At 37.2% G+C, this 18721-nt stretch overlaps 1 protein-coding gene across 1 annotated transcript; it reads left to right on the top strand.

Moving 5' to 3' along the window:
* The first annotated feature begins 291 nt into the window (after positions 1-291).
* On the top strand, positions 292-17116 carry ATXN3 (ataxin 3). Its single transcript, XM_079308056.1, has 11 exons — positions 292-404; positions 3889-4053; positions 4560-4604; positions 5873-5958; positions 6383-6449; positions 8828-8915; positions 9165-9297; positions 10334-10509; positions 10910-11033; positions 11777-11865; positions 12409-17116. Exons 1-11 carry the CDS (start codon positions 381-383, stop codon positions 12501-12503), a joined length of 1092 nt encoding a protein of 363 aa, XP_079164182.1. The 5' UTR covers positions 292-380; the 3' UTR covers positions 12504-17116.
* The last annotated feature ends 1605 nt before the right edge of the window (positions 17117-18721 follow it).

The following is an 18721-nucleotide window of genomic DNA, read 5'->3' as shown; positions in this document are numbered from 1 at the left end:
GTACAAGGCAGGAGAAGCGGCACTGGGCCTGGCTGGGGGAGGAGCGGCACCGGGCCCTGTGTGAGGAGGAGCGGCCCCGGGCCCTGTGTGAGGAGGAGCGGCCCCGGGCCCACTGTGAGGAGGAGCGGCCCCGGGCGGTGCGCGGCTCTCCGGCGGAGGAGCGGACTGGCGGCGGGTGTCGCTCCCTGCGGACACGCCGCGCGGGGGCGCTCGCGGCCAGCGGCGGCTCAGCCCGTGGCCGCCTTCCCGGCAGGGGGCGCCAGCGCGGCGCCGGGCCGGGCGCAGCCAGCGGCGCCTCCTCGCGCGGCCGGGGGGCGGCGGGCGCTGCGATTGGCCGGGCGGGTCACGTGGGGCGGGGGGCTGCGGCCGCCACAGTAAACATGGAGTCGATCTTCCACGAGCGGGTGAGTGAGGGAGGGCCGGGCAGCTCCCACCGCCCGCCCCGCTGCCTGCCCGCTGGCGGGCACAGCGTCGTCGGTTGTGGCCGTCCGGGCCGCCGAGACGGGGGAGGCGCGCGAGCTGTGTCTGAGGAGCTGCTGGGGCGGTGCCTGGGCCTCTCGTCCTCGCGCTGGCCGCGGGGCAGCCCCCGGAGCCCCCGGGCTGCGCTCGGCCTGTGTCGGGCCGGGCCGCGCTGCCCGTGCCTGGCTCCCTCCAGCCTTCGGCTGTGACTTGTCCCGTGCCTCGGGAGAGCCGGGCCCTGCGCGGCGGTTCCTGTGCCTATGGCCCGTCCCGGCTGGACGCTGCCAGCCTGACAGGGAAAGAGTCAGGGCTGAATCGGCGTCCGCTTTCGCCCGGGGACTGTGCTCTGGGGACTGCAGAAACAGCCCCCAAGTGTGGGGAGGTGTGGGCTGCAGCTGCTTGTGTTTCCTGAGAGAGAGCTCGCACGGCTGAGAGCTGAGTGTGAGGATAAGCAGCGGCAGGCAGGGCTGTCCCTGTGCTCTCAGACCCGTCTCCTCACCGAGCCTGGCTTGGCTGTGGCTGTGTAATGAGCAGGGAGTGGGAGAAACGCCACAGAATTCGCAGTTCATGTAGGGTGCTTCCGTGTGCCGGACAGTATTTCCTGTTTTGAAGGACAGATGCTTCTGTAAACTGCTGTGATTTATCCAAGTTCCCAAAAAATATGTCCTGTTCCTGCTTTAATGCTGGTCAAATTATAATTGGTTTTCTTTTCTTTCACTTTGCCAACGTCTCTTCAACTTTATTGTGTTAATTTTAACACTAGTTCTGTTACTTTGTTTTGATGTGTAGGTTTGGTTTGCTTTAGAAGTCAAGTAAGAAAGCTGTGTACCTTCCTTTAAAAAATTGCAGTTCTAAAATCCATCAAAACTGGGGAGTGTTCTTTCTGAGTAGGTTTAGGTTGCAAAATTTGGCAAGTGTTGTGTTAAATAGCTGCTGTTCAGATAGTTGCATTTCAAGCGTGATGGCCTCTGCTTCAGTCTGGCTTTGAAAACACTTTTAACAAAATGTACTCTTTTCTTACGTGGCCTAGCCTATCACAGTACAAATTAACTTTTTATCACTAAGTTGCTTTCTAAATTGAGAACAAAACTTCTGAAATTGAAGTGACAAAACACTAATACATTCAGAGCTGCAAGATGATGGTAACTTGTAGTTCCTATGCAGCCTGGGGAAGGGTGAGTTGGCAGTCTGTGAAACATGCCAGCTCCCTGCTGAGTTAGTAATGCAGTTAAAAACTTGCACCTGAATGTGTTTTAAGTTGGAGTGCCAAATATTTTTGTTCTATTATCATTTTAGGGAAAAGCTGACTGAATTACTGTCTTTTTTTCTTAAGGGGTATTTTTTCCCCCCCATCAAGTGGTGTCAAAGTACTTTGAAGTGCTGCATGTTCCTGAGTTTGCACACCCCCAGTGTTTCTGATTGAAAAAGACATGAGAAACAGGATATTTATTAAGAAAATTTAATAAAACAACCAGCAATGTGGCATTTTTAGAGAGAAATTACAGATGTAGAAAATAGGATTTAAGTATGGGGCTTCAGGGGTCCCAGTCTTAGAATTTTGTCCTTTCCTTGATAAGATACAAATGATTGAAAACACTGAAAGCAGGGCAGCATTTTGTGTCAGGAGAGGTTTCATTGAGGGGATTTCAGGTTATGGAAAAGAAGCATTGTTCTCTGCACAAAACAATGGAAGTACGTGTCAGTTAAATACTGTAGGATCTGTTTTCTGCATTTGGCAATTAAAGTGTATAGTTTTTACATATGAAAATTAAGGTTTAGTACTTTTAGATAATACTATACAAATACAGAAAGTTCCTTTTAGTGAAATTAGGATGTAAGCATGTAATACAACTAATTTTCAGTGGTATTTTACAATCTCTCTGTTTCTAAACCAGTTTCATATGACTCTAGTGGAAAAGCCTGTGATTGTTGAGCAGGTTTTTCTGTTACAGTTTTGTCGTATGACCAGCAGGAGGGATGTGGTCCCATAAGGTCAGAAGCTGGTGTTTAGTCTTGAGTTTCTTGTTGCAGGAAAGGCATGAGCTGGAGGAGGTTTCTGGATTCCACTGAGGCCTGGCTGTACAGCCAGTGTAGCTTTAATAGCTCATTGCTCAACTGAGTGATGAAGCCATAGGAAGATTCTGGAGTAAAGGGAACTTTAGAGGTTTCAGCTGTAAGGGAGATCATGGGAGAGTTCTACATATGATTTGTATGATGCTTTTATGGAATGTTAAAGAATATTCCTCAAAGGCGTGCTGTTGTATTCTTGGTTTCTGTGTGTCTGGCTTGAGGGAGGGGTGTTTTGTATTGTTCTTGAGGGGTTTTGTTTTTAATGAAGAGCATATGTAGGAGAGTTCTTAATGTAAATAAAATTAAATATTGATTAATACAAAAGCAAAAAGCAGGATTTCAAAACTGATGTCACTTTTCTTTCACCTGGAGTTAGTTATCTGTAGAAAAAGGTTGCTTTTCATGGGAAACTGCTTTGGTCGGTTTACATTGTGGTCTTTGTTTATTTTAATAAGGCAATATTTTATCTCACATATGAATATGATGGAGCTTGTCATGCATTCATTCATATCAGAGATTTTTAAAATTTGTACTACAAAATCATGACTCATATTGTTAATTAGCTCTTTTAAAATTTGTTCCGACGTCTTTAAAATGTTAGACTATAGTTGTATTACCTATAATGTGCTGGATATGTAATAAAATATCTGAATTTCTTTTTTTTTATTGATAGACTATTTAAATAAAATAGTTTCATTGTTTAATATGCTGAATTTAATAATTGTTTTCTTGTTTCCCCATAATTGTTTTCAGTATTTTCAAACTAATGGTATGATCATATTTTATCTATTTCCTATATGTAAATTTCATGTGAAAAAAAGAGCTTTACTGTTCCTCCAGCTTCTAATTACTTTATTGTCAATAATGTGGAGAGCAGATTGTCAATAGCCAAACCTGGAAGGGAAGAAAAGTTAAAAAATACTATGAATGTCTGTTACAGAAAATGTTTGTTACTAGGAAGTAGAGATCCAAACTGTTTGATTTTCATGTATTGATGTTTTGGAAGAGGAAAGAATCCTTGTACTGATGCTTGCAGAGTCTCTGTGTGATTTGTTGGGTCACTGGAAATATTTATGGTGTTTTCAAAAACAATTTTTACAGGAAATTTATTTCTCTTAAGGAAACAAAGCAGTATGCATCTTGGGTTTTTTCTCATCAAGTTGATGGGAGAATTGTATTCTGTAGCTTGCAGTGTAGTACAGTGAAGGAATATATGATATTCTGCATGGCTGGGGAGGGCAGGAAGTTTGCTAGAATGAAACAGTTGAGTAATATTACAGTTTACATTAACCCACTGGGTTTTTTCTTGTTTTCTTTTTCTTTCCATTGTTTGGTTTTTTTTTCCTCTTCCATTATTAGCAAGAAGGCTCATTGTGTGCTCAACATTGTCTGAATAATTTGTTGCAAGGGGAATACTTTAGTCCTGTTGAATTATCCTCTATTGCACAGCAACTGGATGAGGAAGAAAGGATGAGAATGGCAGAGGGAGGAGTATCTAGTGAAGAATACAGAACATTTTTACAGGTAAAATTATCTTCATTTGAGGTTGCTTGATGTTGCCTGAAATCTAATATTGTCTGGCACAGACCTGCTGTTCTTGCATAGCTAGACAAAAGTTAATTTTCTAGTGCTAAAATTTTTTAAATGTATAGCCTTTTCATTCATGCATCTTGGATGTGGTATTTTCAAATGTTACTAGTACAGTTTTACTATAATTCTACAAGAAACTACATTGCCTTCATCTCAGGCATGATGAGGAGGCTCAGTAATTTGCCTTTTGTTTTTGTAAGCCAGTGTCAGATAGGAACAGAAATTTCTGTCTGTCTGCCCTTTAAGCACTGAACATCTCTAAAGGTTTGAGTTTGAAATTAATGTGCCTACTTGGGGCATTGTAATCGGCCTTAAAGACGAGGACATAAGTTGTTGCTTTAAGGCTCTGCAGTTACATTATTTTCAAAACTCAATTATTTTTAATCTTTTATACTTACACCATCTTTCCCTTTTCTCCCTCCCAACTTCACATGGAGCAGCAGCCTTCTGTAAATATGGATGATAGTGGATTCTTCTCAATTCAAGTAAGCACAGCTCTCTTCTGACACTTTTCTATTTATGCAATATATGTTCTCTTATATTATTTAAATGGCATTGAGCTTTTCTATCTAGTTACCAGTTTATGGGCTTAATGGGATTAGGTGCTGGACTTCCAAATGTTCTGAGTGTTTTCCATTAAGAACAGTGACTTGCAGTTCTTCAGTTCATGGGCCCTCAGACACATAGGAGAAACATGGATTCATGAACTGTGAAATGACACCTGCTGGCAATAAGCTTGACTTCTAAGATATTGCTTGTGGGCACTTCAGGTGTCCACCCTGGCTCCCACAGACTGCAGGTGAAAAAAGAGAATTCAGATTGCTTTCTCAAATTATAGACTGGAAAGCCCTTGGCATCTGCAGATTTTTCTTGAGTGTTTTTGGGATTTTTTTAAGGCCATAGGAGAAAAGTAATCAATAATAAGTACTTAAACCAGAAGAACAACAAAAAAGTTTTGAACACCAGGTTGGGGCTTTTGTCTAGATTAGAACTCTAGGCATCTTTGGCTGTCTCCCAAGCTTTCAGTGGTACTTGTCAATGCTCCAGACTCCCTCAAGAGCCTCTCTTCCTTATGGCCGACTGGACTGTTTTTCTTTTTAGCAATAAACTGTTAACACAGTTTGGCTTTCCTGCTATCTTTGGGCTGATTCAGGAGCTGAAAAAAATTGCTTCTTCCTTCTACTTTTTTGTCTTGTCATTGCTTTGTCATTTGAGGCACAGTTGGCTTGCTGAAAGGAATTTGAATTGTTAACTTAAAGGCTCTTACAGCATTATTTCGTGTAGCTTTAAAGAGTCATTTTAAAAGAGCTGGTGCTCAGATTAATAAATTGACTGATCCTGTGACAATCCAGTGGTACAAAATTTCCAACAGTTTCTGTGAAGAAAGATGGAGACTATAAGGGGAGGTGGGGGGAGAAAGTAAGGGCAGAGCTGTGCATTGCAAGTAGAGACATGACAACTTATGATGTGTATGAGGAAGGTGAAATTACAGCTTTGTTTGGGGTAGTAAACTTATTAACACAGTTGGGTTAAATCCTAGTTTTGTTGCTTTTCCTTAGGTAAGATATTTATTCTTGCATATAGATCCATGGCAGTGACATTTTGAGTAATGTGATTCCTAGATTTCCTGGCAGTGTTTTGAAATCTAAGTTTTATTAAAACAGTATAATTATTTAGTGTAGCTAGGATGGTTGCATTGCTTGAATTTAGATTTGAACTAGTCTGACTCATGAAAAGTGTTCTTTTTTGACAGGTTATAAGCAATGCCTTGAAAGTATGGGGTTTAGAACTAATCCTCTTCAACAGCCCAGAGTACCAGAGACTTGGGATCGATCCTATGTAAGACTTTCAGCATCCTGCTTTTATTTCACAAAAAAAAAATGCTCTTAATGTATGTTAAATATTTCTTTAAAATTGCTGTTTCATGCTCTGTTGCATTTTGATGTTTGTGTTACCCCTGGCTTTGATATTTTTTTTCTGTTTTTGGGGGTGCATGAGAACATCTGCCCTTGGTGCCTTTATGATATTTTAGTATCTGTGGCATCACAGATACATCACATCAGATATAAAGATTTCAGTGATATTGACAACTTCCTGAATGTTATAAAAGCAGTATGAGTATTCTGTAATGTAACATCAATGGTTGTATTACTGAAGCTTTATTATATAAATTCAAATCAGCAATAGCAAAGATCTTAAACATTATGTACTCTGATTTTAGAGTATTTAATTTTATTTATACCTTTTGTTTTTCTTTTTACAGAAATGAAAAATCATTTATTTGTAATTATAAGGAACACTGGTTTACAGTTCGAAAGTTAGGAAAACAGGTGACACTGTCTTTTTTTATTTTAAAATTGACTTCAGAAATGGGTGTGGAAAAGTGGTTGCAAGTAGATTGTGCTTCCCTCTTGCAAGCTTATGCTGAAGTTTGGTTTAATAGTATCCCATGTTTTAAAAAAGGTAAATGTTTGTTTTGTCACAAAAATGCCAGGCCGGTCTTTGTAAATGTTAGCCTGGGAAAAGGCTGTAGGATCAGTTCCCTAGTAAATCTGTCCTTTAGGGACCTGCAGCTCTGCCAGGGTCTTATGTGACTTCTTAAGATATTTTCTTTTTTTTTTTTTTTTTTTTTCCCCTACATGAAATACTGAAGAAAAATTGCACCAGAGGGTCGGGAGGAGTAGGAAATCCTGAACAGAAATTAGGATCTCTACAGAATTCAAATTTATTTTAATACAATAAGATACTGGCATTGTAAAATAATTTGGTTTGTTAAATGGGCAGTAGATATAAGAAAAAGGTCAAGGTTTTGATGAATAATAATGGATATTCAAAAGAGTATCCATTAGAATGAGGTTTGGGGAAGTAGAATCTCAACTTTGTACTATTATAGAAAACTTTGAAGCAATTGTATTCTAAGCAGGAAATAGTTATTAAAGGTAAAGGATGACCATATTAGTATATGGTAGATATGTACCAAATCAGTTCATATCCATGTCCCTTAAAACACCAATTCAGTGATTTATTTTAGTAGCCAGTCATTTTTCTGGATCATACTTCCTAAGCTTTTATACAACATGAGCTGATTTGGTGTTTGGTTTGTTCAGGGCTTTTTTTTCATAGAAAACGTGCATGGAAAACAGCTTTTAGAGTCTGTAATAGTGGGATGTAATAGTGGCACAGGAGTCTGTGCCACTTGGTTCATTTTTGCAAGTTCTGGCTACTTACGTTGTCATTCAGGTTAAAAAAATAAAGATCACATGTGAGTGAGAACTAAATTCTATTGTTCTGCTTTAGTTTCAAAGTATAACTAATGTTTACAGGCATATTTTGTTTATTTCATATCAAAAAGTCTGGATGTTCTCTTAAAATTATGGAAATGCTCCTTATTGTACAAGGCAACCATGTTGGGTGGAATTCTATGAGAGCATTTTAACCTAGGACATCCTGTGCTGGAGGGAGGATGCCTTTTTCCTTTTTTACCTGGCTTGTAACCACGTGAAGACAACACTAGCTGTCTGTTATCTAGAGGGTAATGAGAAGATTTGAAGAAATTGACTTAGATTTATTTCACCTGCTTCTCTATTACAGTTAAAGCAAAATCAGTTTAACAAAACTTTGTCCTCCATAATATCTTTTAAAAGTTCCTGTAGTCTGTTCATCAATTTTTTAATGAAACTTTTTATTCTCCTACTCTTCTACACAGTTGGTCTTCTTACTGTTTCCTAGTGGCAAAGAGTGTTTTTGTCAAACTGAGTGATTGCATGACAGGGTGATAGATAGTCACATTATTGTATGGGCCTGGCTGCAAGTGTGTGGGTGCATATATGGAAGTTTGGGTATTTCTGGGAGAATGGAGATAGAATTCTCCTTCCACTGACTCAAATAGTGCTTTCTGGTTAAAACTGGATAATACTGAATAAGTAGGTCTAAAAAAAAGTTCTTTAGCTTCATTGGCATGTATAGGGGGCTTAGAGTTAGAATATTTTGTTTCACATTGAATATGTTTTCTCTCTGGAAGTTATATGTAAGTATACTTTTTCTGTATAGAAGTATTATAAATTACTAGTTATGGTCTTTGGGCAATTAGAAATGAGTCATGGATGTTTATATGAAGTGTCCCCTGTTGTAATACTGTGCTGAACTCACAGCATATTTAACTTGAATAAATTTTTCTTAATTTTTGAGTTTAAAAATTACCTGAAAGGCAAACATTAGTTTTTAGCATCACCAGCTATTAAAGGTAAAATATTCAATGAAAGTATTTAATAGAAATTATTGAATGTCTGTTTCCTGTATCTATTAATTTCTTAACACATAACATTAACTGATAAAGAGCTTCTTACTGCATTAGTCTCAGGTTTAAAACTAGGATTAATCAGAATTTTAGAATGATGTCTGAAATAAATCAAAATACAGTGGTTAAGGATTATCTGTTATAATGTGTTTCCCTGGTACCAGTGTTCAGTAATGGAAGAGAGCATGCAATAATTTCCACACTTCAGATGTCCTGTTAGAGTATTTGAAAGATAACCTTTAGCAGTGTAGGTATTGTGCTTCAAGAAACTTTCATTTGATAATTTATTTTACTATATTTATTCGGATAGTCCATAATAAAAAATTACCACAATGTACAGGAATGGATTACTGAGTAATCTTCATGCTAATTTGTTCTCTCAACCTTTTTTGTTTTTTTTCTTAATTACAGTGGTTTAACTTGAACTCTCTCTTGATGGGTCCAGAACTAATATCAGATACATATCTTGCACTTTTCTTGGCTCAATTACAACAGGAAGGTAATAGTTACTTGCAGATGTTAAATCTCATTAATTAAAAGTAGGTAATAACCATTATTTCTTAGAATTTATGTATTCAGTTAACTACCCTTAGTTTTATGTTTGAAATAGTGAAAGAACCCAAGTCCTTATAATGAAAAGTAGAGTCTTTCATCTTAAATTGCACATTATTTTATTCCATATAGTGTGCATTTTAGAGTGTTTATATCTGCACTTTAATGCTATTGACTTACGATTTCTTTTTCTCAGGTTATTCCATATTTGTAGTAAAAGGTGACCTGCCAGACTGTGAGGCTGATCAGCTGCTGCAGATGATTCGGGTACAGCAGATGCAGCGGCCAAAACTGATCGGAGAAGAGGCAGCACAGTCAAGAGATCACAGGTAAGGTAAATAAAGATTTTATTTTAATAATGTTCAGTATGTTTGGTTTGTAATTTGGAAATAATAAGTACCTTAAGTTCAATGTTTACTGCTGTTACACACAGTAAAAGCAAGTTGATAGCCAACAAATGGTGTATTTTTAAGTGGGTAAAAGCTGCCTTGATAAGGATTGAGTCTTTCCCTATGCATAAGCGTATTATGGTGCAGATTTTTGACTAAGGGAGGAAAATAGTTTAGCAAATCTTATAAACTATCGTTAATAGTAATTATTCTGTAATTAAGACTGGTTTATGCATTCTGTCATAAGTAGAAAAGAATGAGAAACTGGTCTTTGAATTCCATATTATATAAATCATACAGCATTCCCTTTTGGAATAATTTCACTGTAATGTGCTGCTGCTCATTTTTTATGCATTCTGCCAATACAAAATATCCTTGAAAGCATCTAAAGTTAGTACTTTATGCACTTCTGCACTGATTGCATTGCATTTTCATAGTGAACAAATTGCATACTGATAAAAACGCTTTAGGCCTCTCAGAGGAATTAATTCTTTTTTCCCCTTTGCAAAGTTAAACTGACGTTGTAAATTGATGGAATCATTAGCAGCAACGTGGCAAGTGTGTGCAGTTTACATGGTGTCTGTTTCTTTAGTATAGCCTTCAAGGCCTCCTGAGAAGGAGACCATATGCACTCTTTTCTGCTGGTGTAACTGTTTAAATAGCAGTAGCTTTGAATAACATGTATCATGGCTTTTTGTGGGCTTTTTTTTTTTTGACGGTTTACTATCTAACAGCTTCTTGTCAATATGTGCATTGCTTTAGAGGTCCGTGTGCAGCAAATATGTGTTAAGGTTGCTCTGCAGTTTCTTGTAGCCTTTTTATGCTTTTGCATTTTTCAAGAAACTGCTTATTTATATATCAGACTTTCACAAGAAAAATATTTTTTCCCAAAGTTTAATTGGCAGAAGATGCTAATTTAAATTTCATTATAAAATCTAATATAATTTCTGTCTCAATTTTGCTATGAATTTCACAGGCTACCCAGAAGTGATGTGGACCAAGCAATAGAAGTTAACCATCCTTTTGATGGAACAAGCATGCTAGACGAAGATGAAGAGAATTTTCAGAGAGCCCTGGCTCTAAGTAGGCAGGAAATTGATATGGAGGATGAAGAAGCTGATCTTCGCAGAGCCATTCAGCTCAGCATGCAAGGTGCAGTGCTCATCTAAATTTCTTACAGTGCTTTAAGCAGCTCCTGGAATCAGTCAGGCACTTTTTCCATCATATGTCAATATCCCTGAAAAGACTGGTGTGAGGCATGGAAGGACAGTCTAGAATTGCCTTTAGCCATTTCCCTCCCAATTTTTGAAAAGCTGTAACTTGCATGTTGGCATTGATATTAGGAAGAAAGAACAAATTGGTAAAGGGTGGCAGGAGGAGAGGGAAACATTCTTAAGGTGAGGAGAAGAGAGTATCAAGTAAGTTAGTCTAGGTGCTTAGTTCTCCAAAAAGTCTTTCTTCTTCTCAAGTTTGAAGATATTTTTTAAGTTATATTTCATTTACTAAATTCATTTTACTGTAATTAGTAGGGTATGACATGTTCTGCTTTTAGGTAGCCGTCGAAGTGAGCTCCCAGGCTCATTACCACAGAATGTTCCTCAGTCGTCTCACAGCAGTCAGACAGACTCCCTTTCTTCAGAGGAACTGCGAAGGAGGAGACAAGCATATTTTGAAAAGTAAAGTAGCTGACAGAAAACTTCATGTGGAAGTACATGCTGTATTGTTCAGTGCTTTTGGGGTGTGCATGGGTTTCCTACTGATGTCCAGCTCAACTTTTCTGTCTTGATTTCCTAATAGTACCTGAATTTACTATTCTTAGGTGGTTCTTACAAAGGAACTTCTAGTAAGAGGATGTTTGTTTATAATGGAGTAGTCTTACTACTACTGCAAGTCTTGTGAAGAAATAAAACATACATTATAGAAGTATTTTAAATTAAATCCTGTAAATTTCCACAACTACCTTCCCAACAAAAAGTATTATTTCTCTAAGACTTTGCTTTGGGTAATGATGCTTCTCATGTCCATCACACAAAAGCATTTATACATATTTTATGTTACTGTTCTGGTCTATCTTCTTAATAGATCGTTGAGTTATTGCAGCTTTTCCTTATCTCTTGCAGTAATAGAGGAAGACCAGGGAGAAATGCTTTGGATGGGAGAAGTTAGACTTCACATTGTGGGATAAGAATGCAGAGCTTCCAAATCCTGGGAGAATAGTCTTGTGGCTTGGAGCATAATACTGGGAAGATAGGTATCTGAAGTTTAGCAGGTTGAAATGATAAAAGACATTTTGAGCACATGGGTGTTATACTACAAAACAGCTTCTACTTTTGACTCTGGCTTTCCTTATGTGAAGTGAACTTGATTCAGGTCTCATACTGATGTTAATCTCACTCTTAAAAATTTATGACACTTTCAGACAGCAACAACAGCTACAGCAGCAAGATCAGACTCCAAATCTACAGGAAAAAGTAACTCTTAGCTCAAGCACTCCAGAACCTGGCACAGGTACTGTTTTTTAACTTTACATCCAACACTGAAGTGTGTCTTTTTCATTTTTGTGTTTCTTGATTTTCCTTGTCTGCCAATTTTGTCACTTTGGCAGCCATTCCGATTGTGTATTACAGCCATTTCTGTATTGACAGTGGAGGAAAGGATCACTCCTGAAAAGCATGTTTCCCTTTGAATGTCAATATCCTGTTTCAAAGTGAAGAGCATTGCTCTTACCCCAACTGTTTGTTTTCTGAATTACTTTTAAAGTTTTGTGACAACTTGGAGTAGTATCTAACAAAATCACTGGAACCAGTTTTCAAGGAGAACATGCGTAGACCTTACCAGTATTAGGTATTGGTGATCCAAAATTGGTGTGTATAGTTACAAACTGACTGTTGTTGAAAAACTATTTGCAAAATGTTTGTGATTTTAAAAACAAAACCAATTTTATTGGTGGGGTAGGAAAAGGTGGGTGTGGATGAAAGAAACAACAAAAGCATTTAACTCTGATTAAAAACTACGAACTTATTACAGCTTGTATTCATGTATTGTCTTTAGGGGGTGATATGAGTGAAGAAGACATGCTTCAAGCAGCCATGAATATGTCTCTGGAGTCTGTTAGAAACCACTTGAATTCAGAAGAGGAGAAATAACATCATTTTTTCCCTCTTACTGTCAAAATGCTAAGTCTCCATTAAAATTCTGCTGTATGAATGTTGCACAAGCAGGGTTCATTTCAGAGTTCTGGAAGCAGGAATGAAAGGGGGGCTGCTGAAGGTCAGTTTAGAGAGGATCTGCAAATACAGAAAAGATTGCACTAATTTAGAGAATTGTAGCACTCCTAGTACAAAGCATCTGCTCACTTACTGGAACTATTTACGCAAAGTTAGACAAGGGTAGCAGATGTAACTTAAAGTAAAACTTTTAAAGTTTGCATTAAAAAAGCAAGTTTTAATTGTTTTGAAGAATTCTATAGAAGATACAAATGGTGCTGAAAACAGCATCAAATTATTTTCTTCAGTACTAATGGAAAAACAGATACAAGTAATACATTATGCTTATAAATTCTTTTTCATAGATCACTCTAAAATGGGGAGATTCATTAAATTCCATTCACCTTAAATAATTTATTTTGTGATTGTTTATTATGGATGACTTAATGTCAGTTTTTTGATCCTGCTGTCCACTTTTGAAATTATCCATTTTGCAGGAGAAACAAGAATCCATAAATTTCATACTTTTCAATTCAAGACAAAATTTTCAGTGTTTGTTGACTATAATGTTACTCCTGAGTCTTTCAGTGATTTCTGACTTTCTAACAATTTTTGGTTTTACTTTCAATTTCAATTGTAAAATTTTAGGTCTGTGTTTAACATACTGTCTTTTAGCAGATAACTTACCTTATTTGGCTTGGGGTTTTATTGCTCATGTTTGGTTTTAATTATTGTTTTCTTATTATTGTTCTTTCTCGTTAAAGTCACTGTCATTTTACTACGAAAGCAGCATATACTTAATTGGGTTGAACAGATTTTCTTTTCTACCTCTTCCAGAGTCTTTTCCTCTTCAAGCTCAACCCTTCATTCTGGGCCTTTCATTATGAAAGAGCTATAACTGAGTCTAGGAGAAAGTAGGAGGGGATTTAGGTGCCATAAAGCCAGTGCCACACACATAAGGTGCATTCCTGCAATCTGAAATGACCCCTGTGCAAGTAGCTCTTTTAAGAATGAATATTTATGCCTGTGTGGATGTTTCTTTCTGAAATGCTTTCTATGAGTGTCTGTCAGAATGTTGCAGTTTTTTCAGGAATGGCCTTTATTCACGCACCTTACAGTTTTTTTATTACTGATCCTGAGAAAAATTGGGAAACAAAGTATGTGAGATAGCTTATGCTGTTGGTTGTAAGACATTTGCTCTGATATCCAGGATGAATGTGTAACAGGGTGACCAAACCTAACTTTGAACTTCAGTGCAACAAAAGAGAGATGTTTCATTTTCCTAAATGGTGCTTGAAATACAAATTCTGTTTACATATAAATTATATGGAAATATGTTGTAGATAGAGTATATAAGCTGTAGTCCAGTTAAAGCATTAACAGTTAGCACAGGCATTCTAAGAATCTTTCAAAGATAACCCCAAATTTCTTTATCAAAATATTCTAAAGTTACATCTTAGCACAATAGTAACATTTAATTAAAATGGGTAGGAAATGAATGGTAGCTAGATGGAAATACACATTCAGTATCAAGTAGTACTGTACATGAAAGGGCTCTTACCTCTCAGTAAAGATTTGTTTACAGCAATGGTTTCCTGATAGCTTAGGATATTACATTATACATAATTGGGCTAAATTCTGTTTTTCTTATCTATGTGCTGGATTTCCACCAATGTCACCAAAAACACTGGTATGTGTTACACAATATGGATTTTGACATGAGACAGCACTACTTTTTAAAAACTGATTTTTGTCTTTTTTAAATAATCCTGTCATTCACATTATAATTACTTGTAATGTCTCAACTTAATATAGCTGAACAATGACTTTAAAAGTCCATGTGTGAGTATGCCATTTTGAAATGCTGTATTTTACAGGGTGTGATTTTTGTTTTCAGTTTGAAATTTCTATAAAACTGAAAGCAAGAAAGGTGTCTAAAGCACTGATTTTTTTTTTTTTTCCCCCTCATCTGTCAATTAACCACAGCTTAACTTTCCTTTTTTGGTTGTGCCATAAACTAATTCTGAAATAAGACTCATTTTTATAAATAGGTGTAGACTGGCAGTCTGATGCCAGTACTTGGAACTCAGATCTTTTATCCTCTAAGAACATAATAAAAATATTATTTCTATAGGTCTAACAGCCCTATATTAAGAAAAAAAAAAAAACAACAGCCCCTTAAATCTCACTGACTTTAACCCAAGCCAACTACATGGTTTTATAAGCACTAAAACATGGAGGCTTGCTTTGCACTTTCATGTCACATCATAAGTAATTTCATCACCCAAGTATTTTAATATGAAAGAAATATAAAATATCAGTGCCTGAAAGGTGCAGCTGAGTCAGTGATCACAGGGCCAACCATTTCCCTTTCTGTGGAGAAACACTGTCACTCAACAAATACCAGTTTGATTTTTAAAGAAATGTCAAGCTGAATGATGTAGGCATATCTATTTAGACAAGCAGTTATGAGAGCAATTTAAGCTATGTCTGTTAATTCAGACCTGCAAGAAACCAGCCATTAATCCCTGAGCACCACAGCTACACTTCTTTTAGACAGTTCCAGGGAGGGGACTCAACCACTTGCCTGGGCAGCCTGTTTCAATGGTGGACAGCCCTTTAGGGAAGAAAAATACTGTCTGATCCCCAACCTGAACCTCCCCTGGTAGAAACTGAGGCCGTTTCCTCTCATCTTGTCACTTGTTACCTGGGAGATGAGGCTGATACCCACCACACAACCTTCTTTCAGGACTTGTAGGGAGTAACAGGGTCTCTATTTGAACTGTACCCAAGGAAAAGGCTCATACTAATTGCTGACAGTACGTATTTTAGAACCCAGGTCTCAAGTTCAAAATGTCTGGACCTGCCAAAAAGCTGTCAATAAAACACTGCTGTTATTTTTTGGTGTGCATTCTTTCAATGATAAGCTGTTCTCAATGTGGCTTAACTATGCTTCTAATTTACTAATTTAGAGTGTGCTTCTGGGGTTATCTACCCTGTCAAGCTGAAGGTTGGGTTTTTTCCCATGTTACAGCTTTAGGCCGAAGTCCATTGTAAGAGAGCAGACATTGATTTTTTTTTTTTTTTTTTTTTAATTAAAGACCTATATTTGAGGGAATTTCAGACTTCATTCATTCAATAGATTTTTATTATTTTCCTGTGAATGGTCCATGTGACATAAATTTCTGTTTTCTGCCAGTAGAAATCAAAGGGGCAGGGGGAGTGAGTGATACAATAAGAATCTTCCAAAATTACTTCTGTAAGTATAATTCTGCAAACTGCTTTCATGGTCTTACAGTGCAGGCAGAAGGGACAAGAGCTGTAGTGCAGTCATGTTTGCATGCAATTCTTGTTAGGTACAGCAAGTAGAAATATGAGCTGGTTGTTTAAAAGCTTTTTTTTTCTATACCTGAAACTGATATGATACAATACTGGCTTACTTTAACATTTGGGCTTCCTGTGCCCTTCAAAGAACTGCAGCAAATTTAAGTGTAATTTTCAGCTAAGGTTCTCTTCTTACTTGTCCTGCTTTTACTTTGCAGACTACTTGAAAACAACCAATACAAATTTAAATCTATGTTCCAATGTTTGAGTATCACTTCTATTACAAACTTACAGAATGGTGGGGCGGGTTAAAACATTTTCTGCAGGTGTCTAGTAGACAAGTATTATCATTGGCAACCTGCTTTGTCTTACTACAAAACTGACTGGCTTAAAAATGAATATGTTCTAAAATGTCAAATTTGCTAGTATTAATTATTGGTTCAAATAATGACGAAAACATAAAAATGGTGGCCTTTGTACTGCAAAATACAGTATCGGGGAATAGAATCAGAGAATTAGAACTCAGACTTACAAAGAAGTATTATTTTACAATTTGCATTACCATTTACATCCCTTTTAGAAGGAATTGAAATAAGAATCCAAGGAAAAGAAAAACTGATATGGAAACTTCTTTTAAGGGCTTATATAGAAAATCATGTTATTCACTTGGTAAGCTGTTACTGTCTTGCATAAAACAAATTTAAGTCCTGGAAAATCTTGGTAATTATTCACAAATTATTACCCAAAAAAGAAAATAAGCCCAACCTGTAATAAATACATACCTATTGCATACATACCTATTGCTTGTTCAAGTGAGAATAATACTTAATACATTCAAACTGTCTGGATCCAAATATTTACTTCTTCAGTTTAGAATTGGTAGCTTTGTCTTGTATACAGGTTTTCATTTTAAAAGCATGAGCTCTTCTGCAATATTTTTTTAATCTTCACACATTTGGCCTTAGTTGCATTTCAGAGATGGAGGAAATTGGAGTACTTAACCTGCCATAGACACCTCTTTCCTCAGTTACGGTTCTTCAAACAGCTAGTACATGTGACTTTTCAACTGCTTTCACCAAATCAAAATACTTATATATTATTTTCTTTATTAAAAAAAATAATTATACCTACATTTTTCATCTCCCCCCATCCTCAGTACAGCCACTGTGTGAATTCAGGAGTGGACTTGTAAGAGTTTGAAAAAAAGGGATGTAATATTTAAATGCCACTGTGCAAAAGCAAAATGAAAAAAAAAATAGAAGATAAAAACCTTGATCTTGTCTTTAAAGCATGTCAGCTCTGATAAAATTTTATTTTTTGCTACACGAAACCCTTTGTGTACAAATCAGTGTAGGGTTAGGATTTTGTAAGGGAATAATTTTTCATCTCTTGCCTAATAGTTGTGTATTTTTAGAAATCATTTTCATTAAGATTTTTTTGTCAAGACTGTTTTCATATCACATCTTTGGCTCTGGATTCCTGTATAATTTTGCCTATTTTATGTATATAAAACATAAATACTGAAAATATTTTAAGGGAAAGCTGAAATGCTTTGTCATTGTTTTGACTGGAAAATGGCAGCACTGTTGGATATTTTGAAAATGCTCTCCAAATAGGCATGAATATATATGGTTGTATTTGATATCACTTTTTTAAAATAAATATGATTATAGCTTCTAATGTTTCTCTCTTAAGTATTTGCATATGTGCTTTCCCTTGTTGTGCAGATTGTGCACAGAATCATCAAACATTGAAATCTCATCCCTGGTATCAGTGGGCTTTGCACCAGAGGACAGAGCAGTGGGACAGTTTCCTGTTGCTGACATCTCATCATCTCTGATGTCTTTGCATCTGTTTGTAAAGACACTTCTGTTGAGGAAGGAAGTTGGTGCCAATTATGTTACTTCTTTAAAAGTGGTATGCTTTCTAATTTTTAAAGTAAGCTGCAGTTTCCTGCTTTGCTGCCAGAATACTCATTCTTTTTGTGACACAATGCATTGCTCTTGTAGCTTAGTCAAAACAGAGAATACTGGGTGATTTCTGTGTGCCCATATTCACAGTCAGCTAAAAAAATTACTTGCTAAATAGTTTCTAGTTTTGCAAGAATAGTAATTAAAAACAGAAGTACAAAAAGTCGTCTGTGCTACTCTACTGACTATATGCCTTCCTTGGCATTATAAAATTAACCACCATAGAAGCCATTTTTATCATCCCTAAGTATTTTAAATGTCTGCAGGACATTGCAATCTTAGAAAAATGCTGAATTTCCCATAAAAACTATTTAGCCGAATGCTAAATGATACATCTTTAGTGTCATGAGGACTCATATGGGTTTTGTTAAACCAATGATAAGGGGTCTTTTGAGCATTGTAAACTTTTCATCTCCATTAAACCCAATATTGAAAATTAGTAAAAGTGATCAAGGTACATGTCTACATTCCATGCTATATCACAGCACTAGTACTTCCTACAAGTTTGATGCCTTTTATTTTTTTAGCCAGAAATGAATTTGAAGGGGTGTATGATTGTGGATATTCATAAGGGTGACAAGTATGCCATTAAATTAATATACTGCTGAAATCAGTTATAAACCCTATGAAAAAATTGTTCAGTGAAGAAGAGGGAAAACAATCTTTATTAAAACTCCTGGACCACATACCATGCCCAGCCTTAGAGCTGCCTGTGTGTGTCAGAGGCCAGTACAGCTAAAAGGTAATACAGCAATGCAGGCCAGCCATGAACCCATCCCAAGGCTCTGCAAGATCCTGTTTGGGAAGCAACAAGGAGATTGCTCCATGACTGTCCAGTAATGTTTGCCAGCCTGTAACTCCAGA

The sequence above is a fragment of the Erithacus rubecula genome (assembly GCF_903797595.1).
Source record: "Erithacus rubecula genome assembly, chromosome: 6".
Lineage (NCBI taxonomy): Eukaryota > Metazoa > Chordata > Aves > Passeriformes > Muscicapidae > Erithacus > Erithacus rubecula.
Note: the sequence above shows the minus strand (reverse complement) of the source record. Positions and strands in the feature narration are given on the sequence as shown.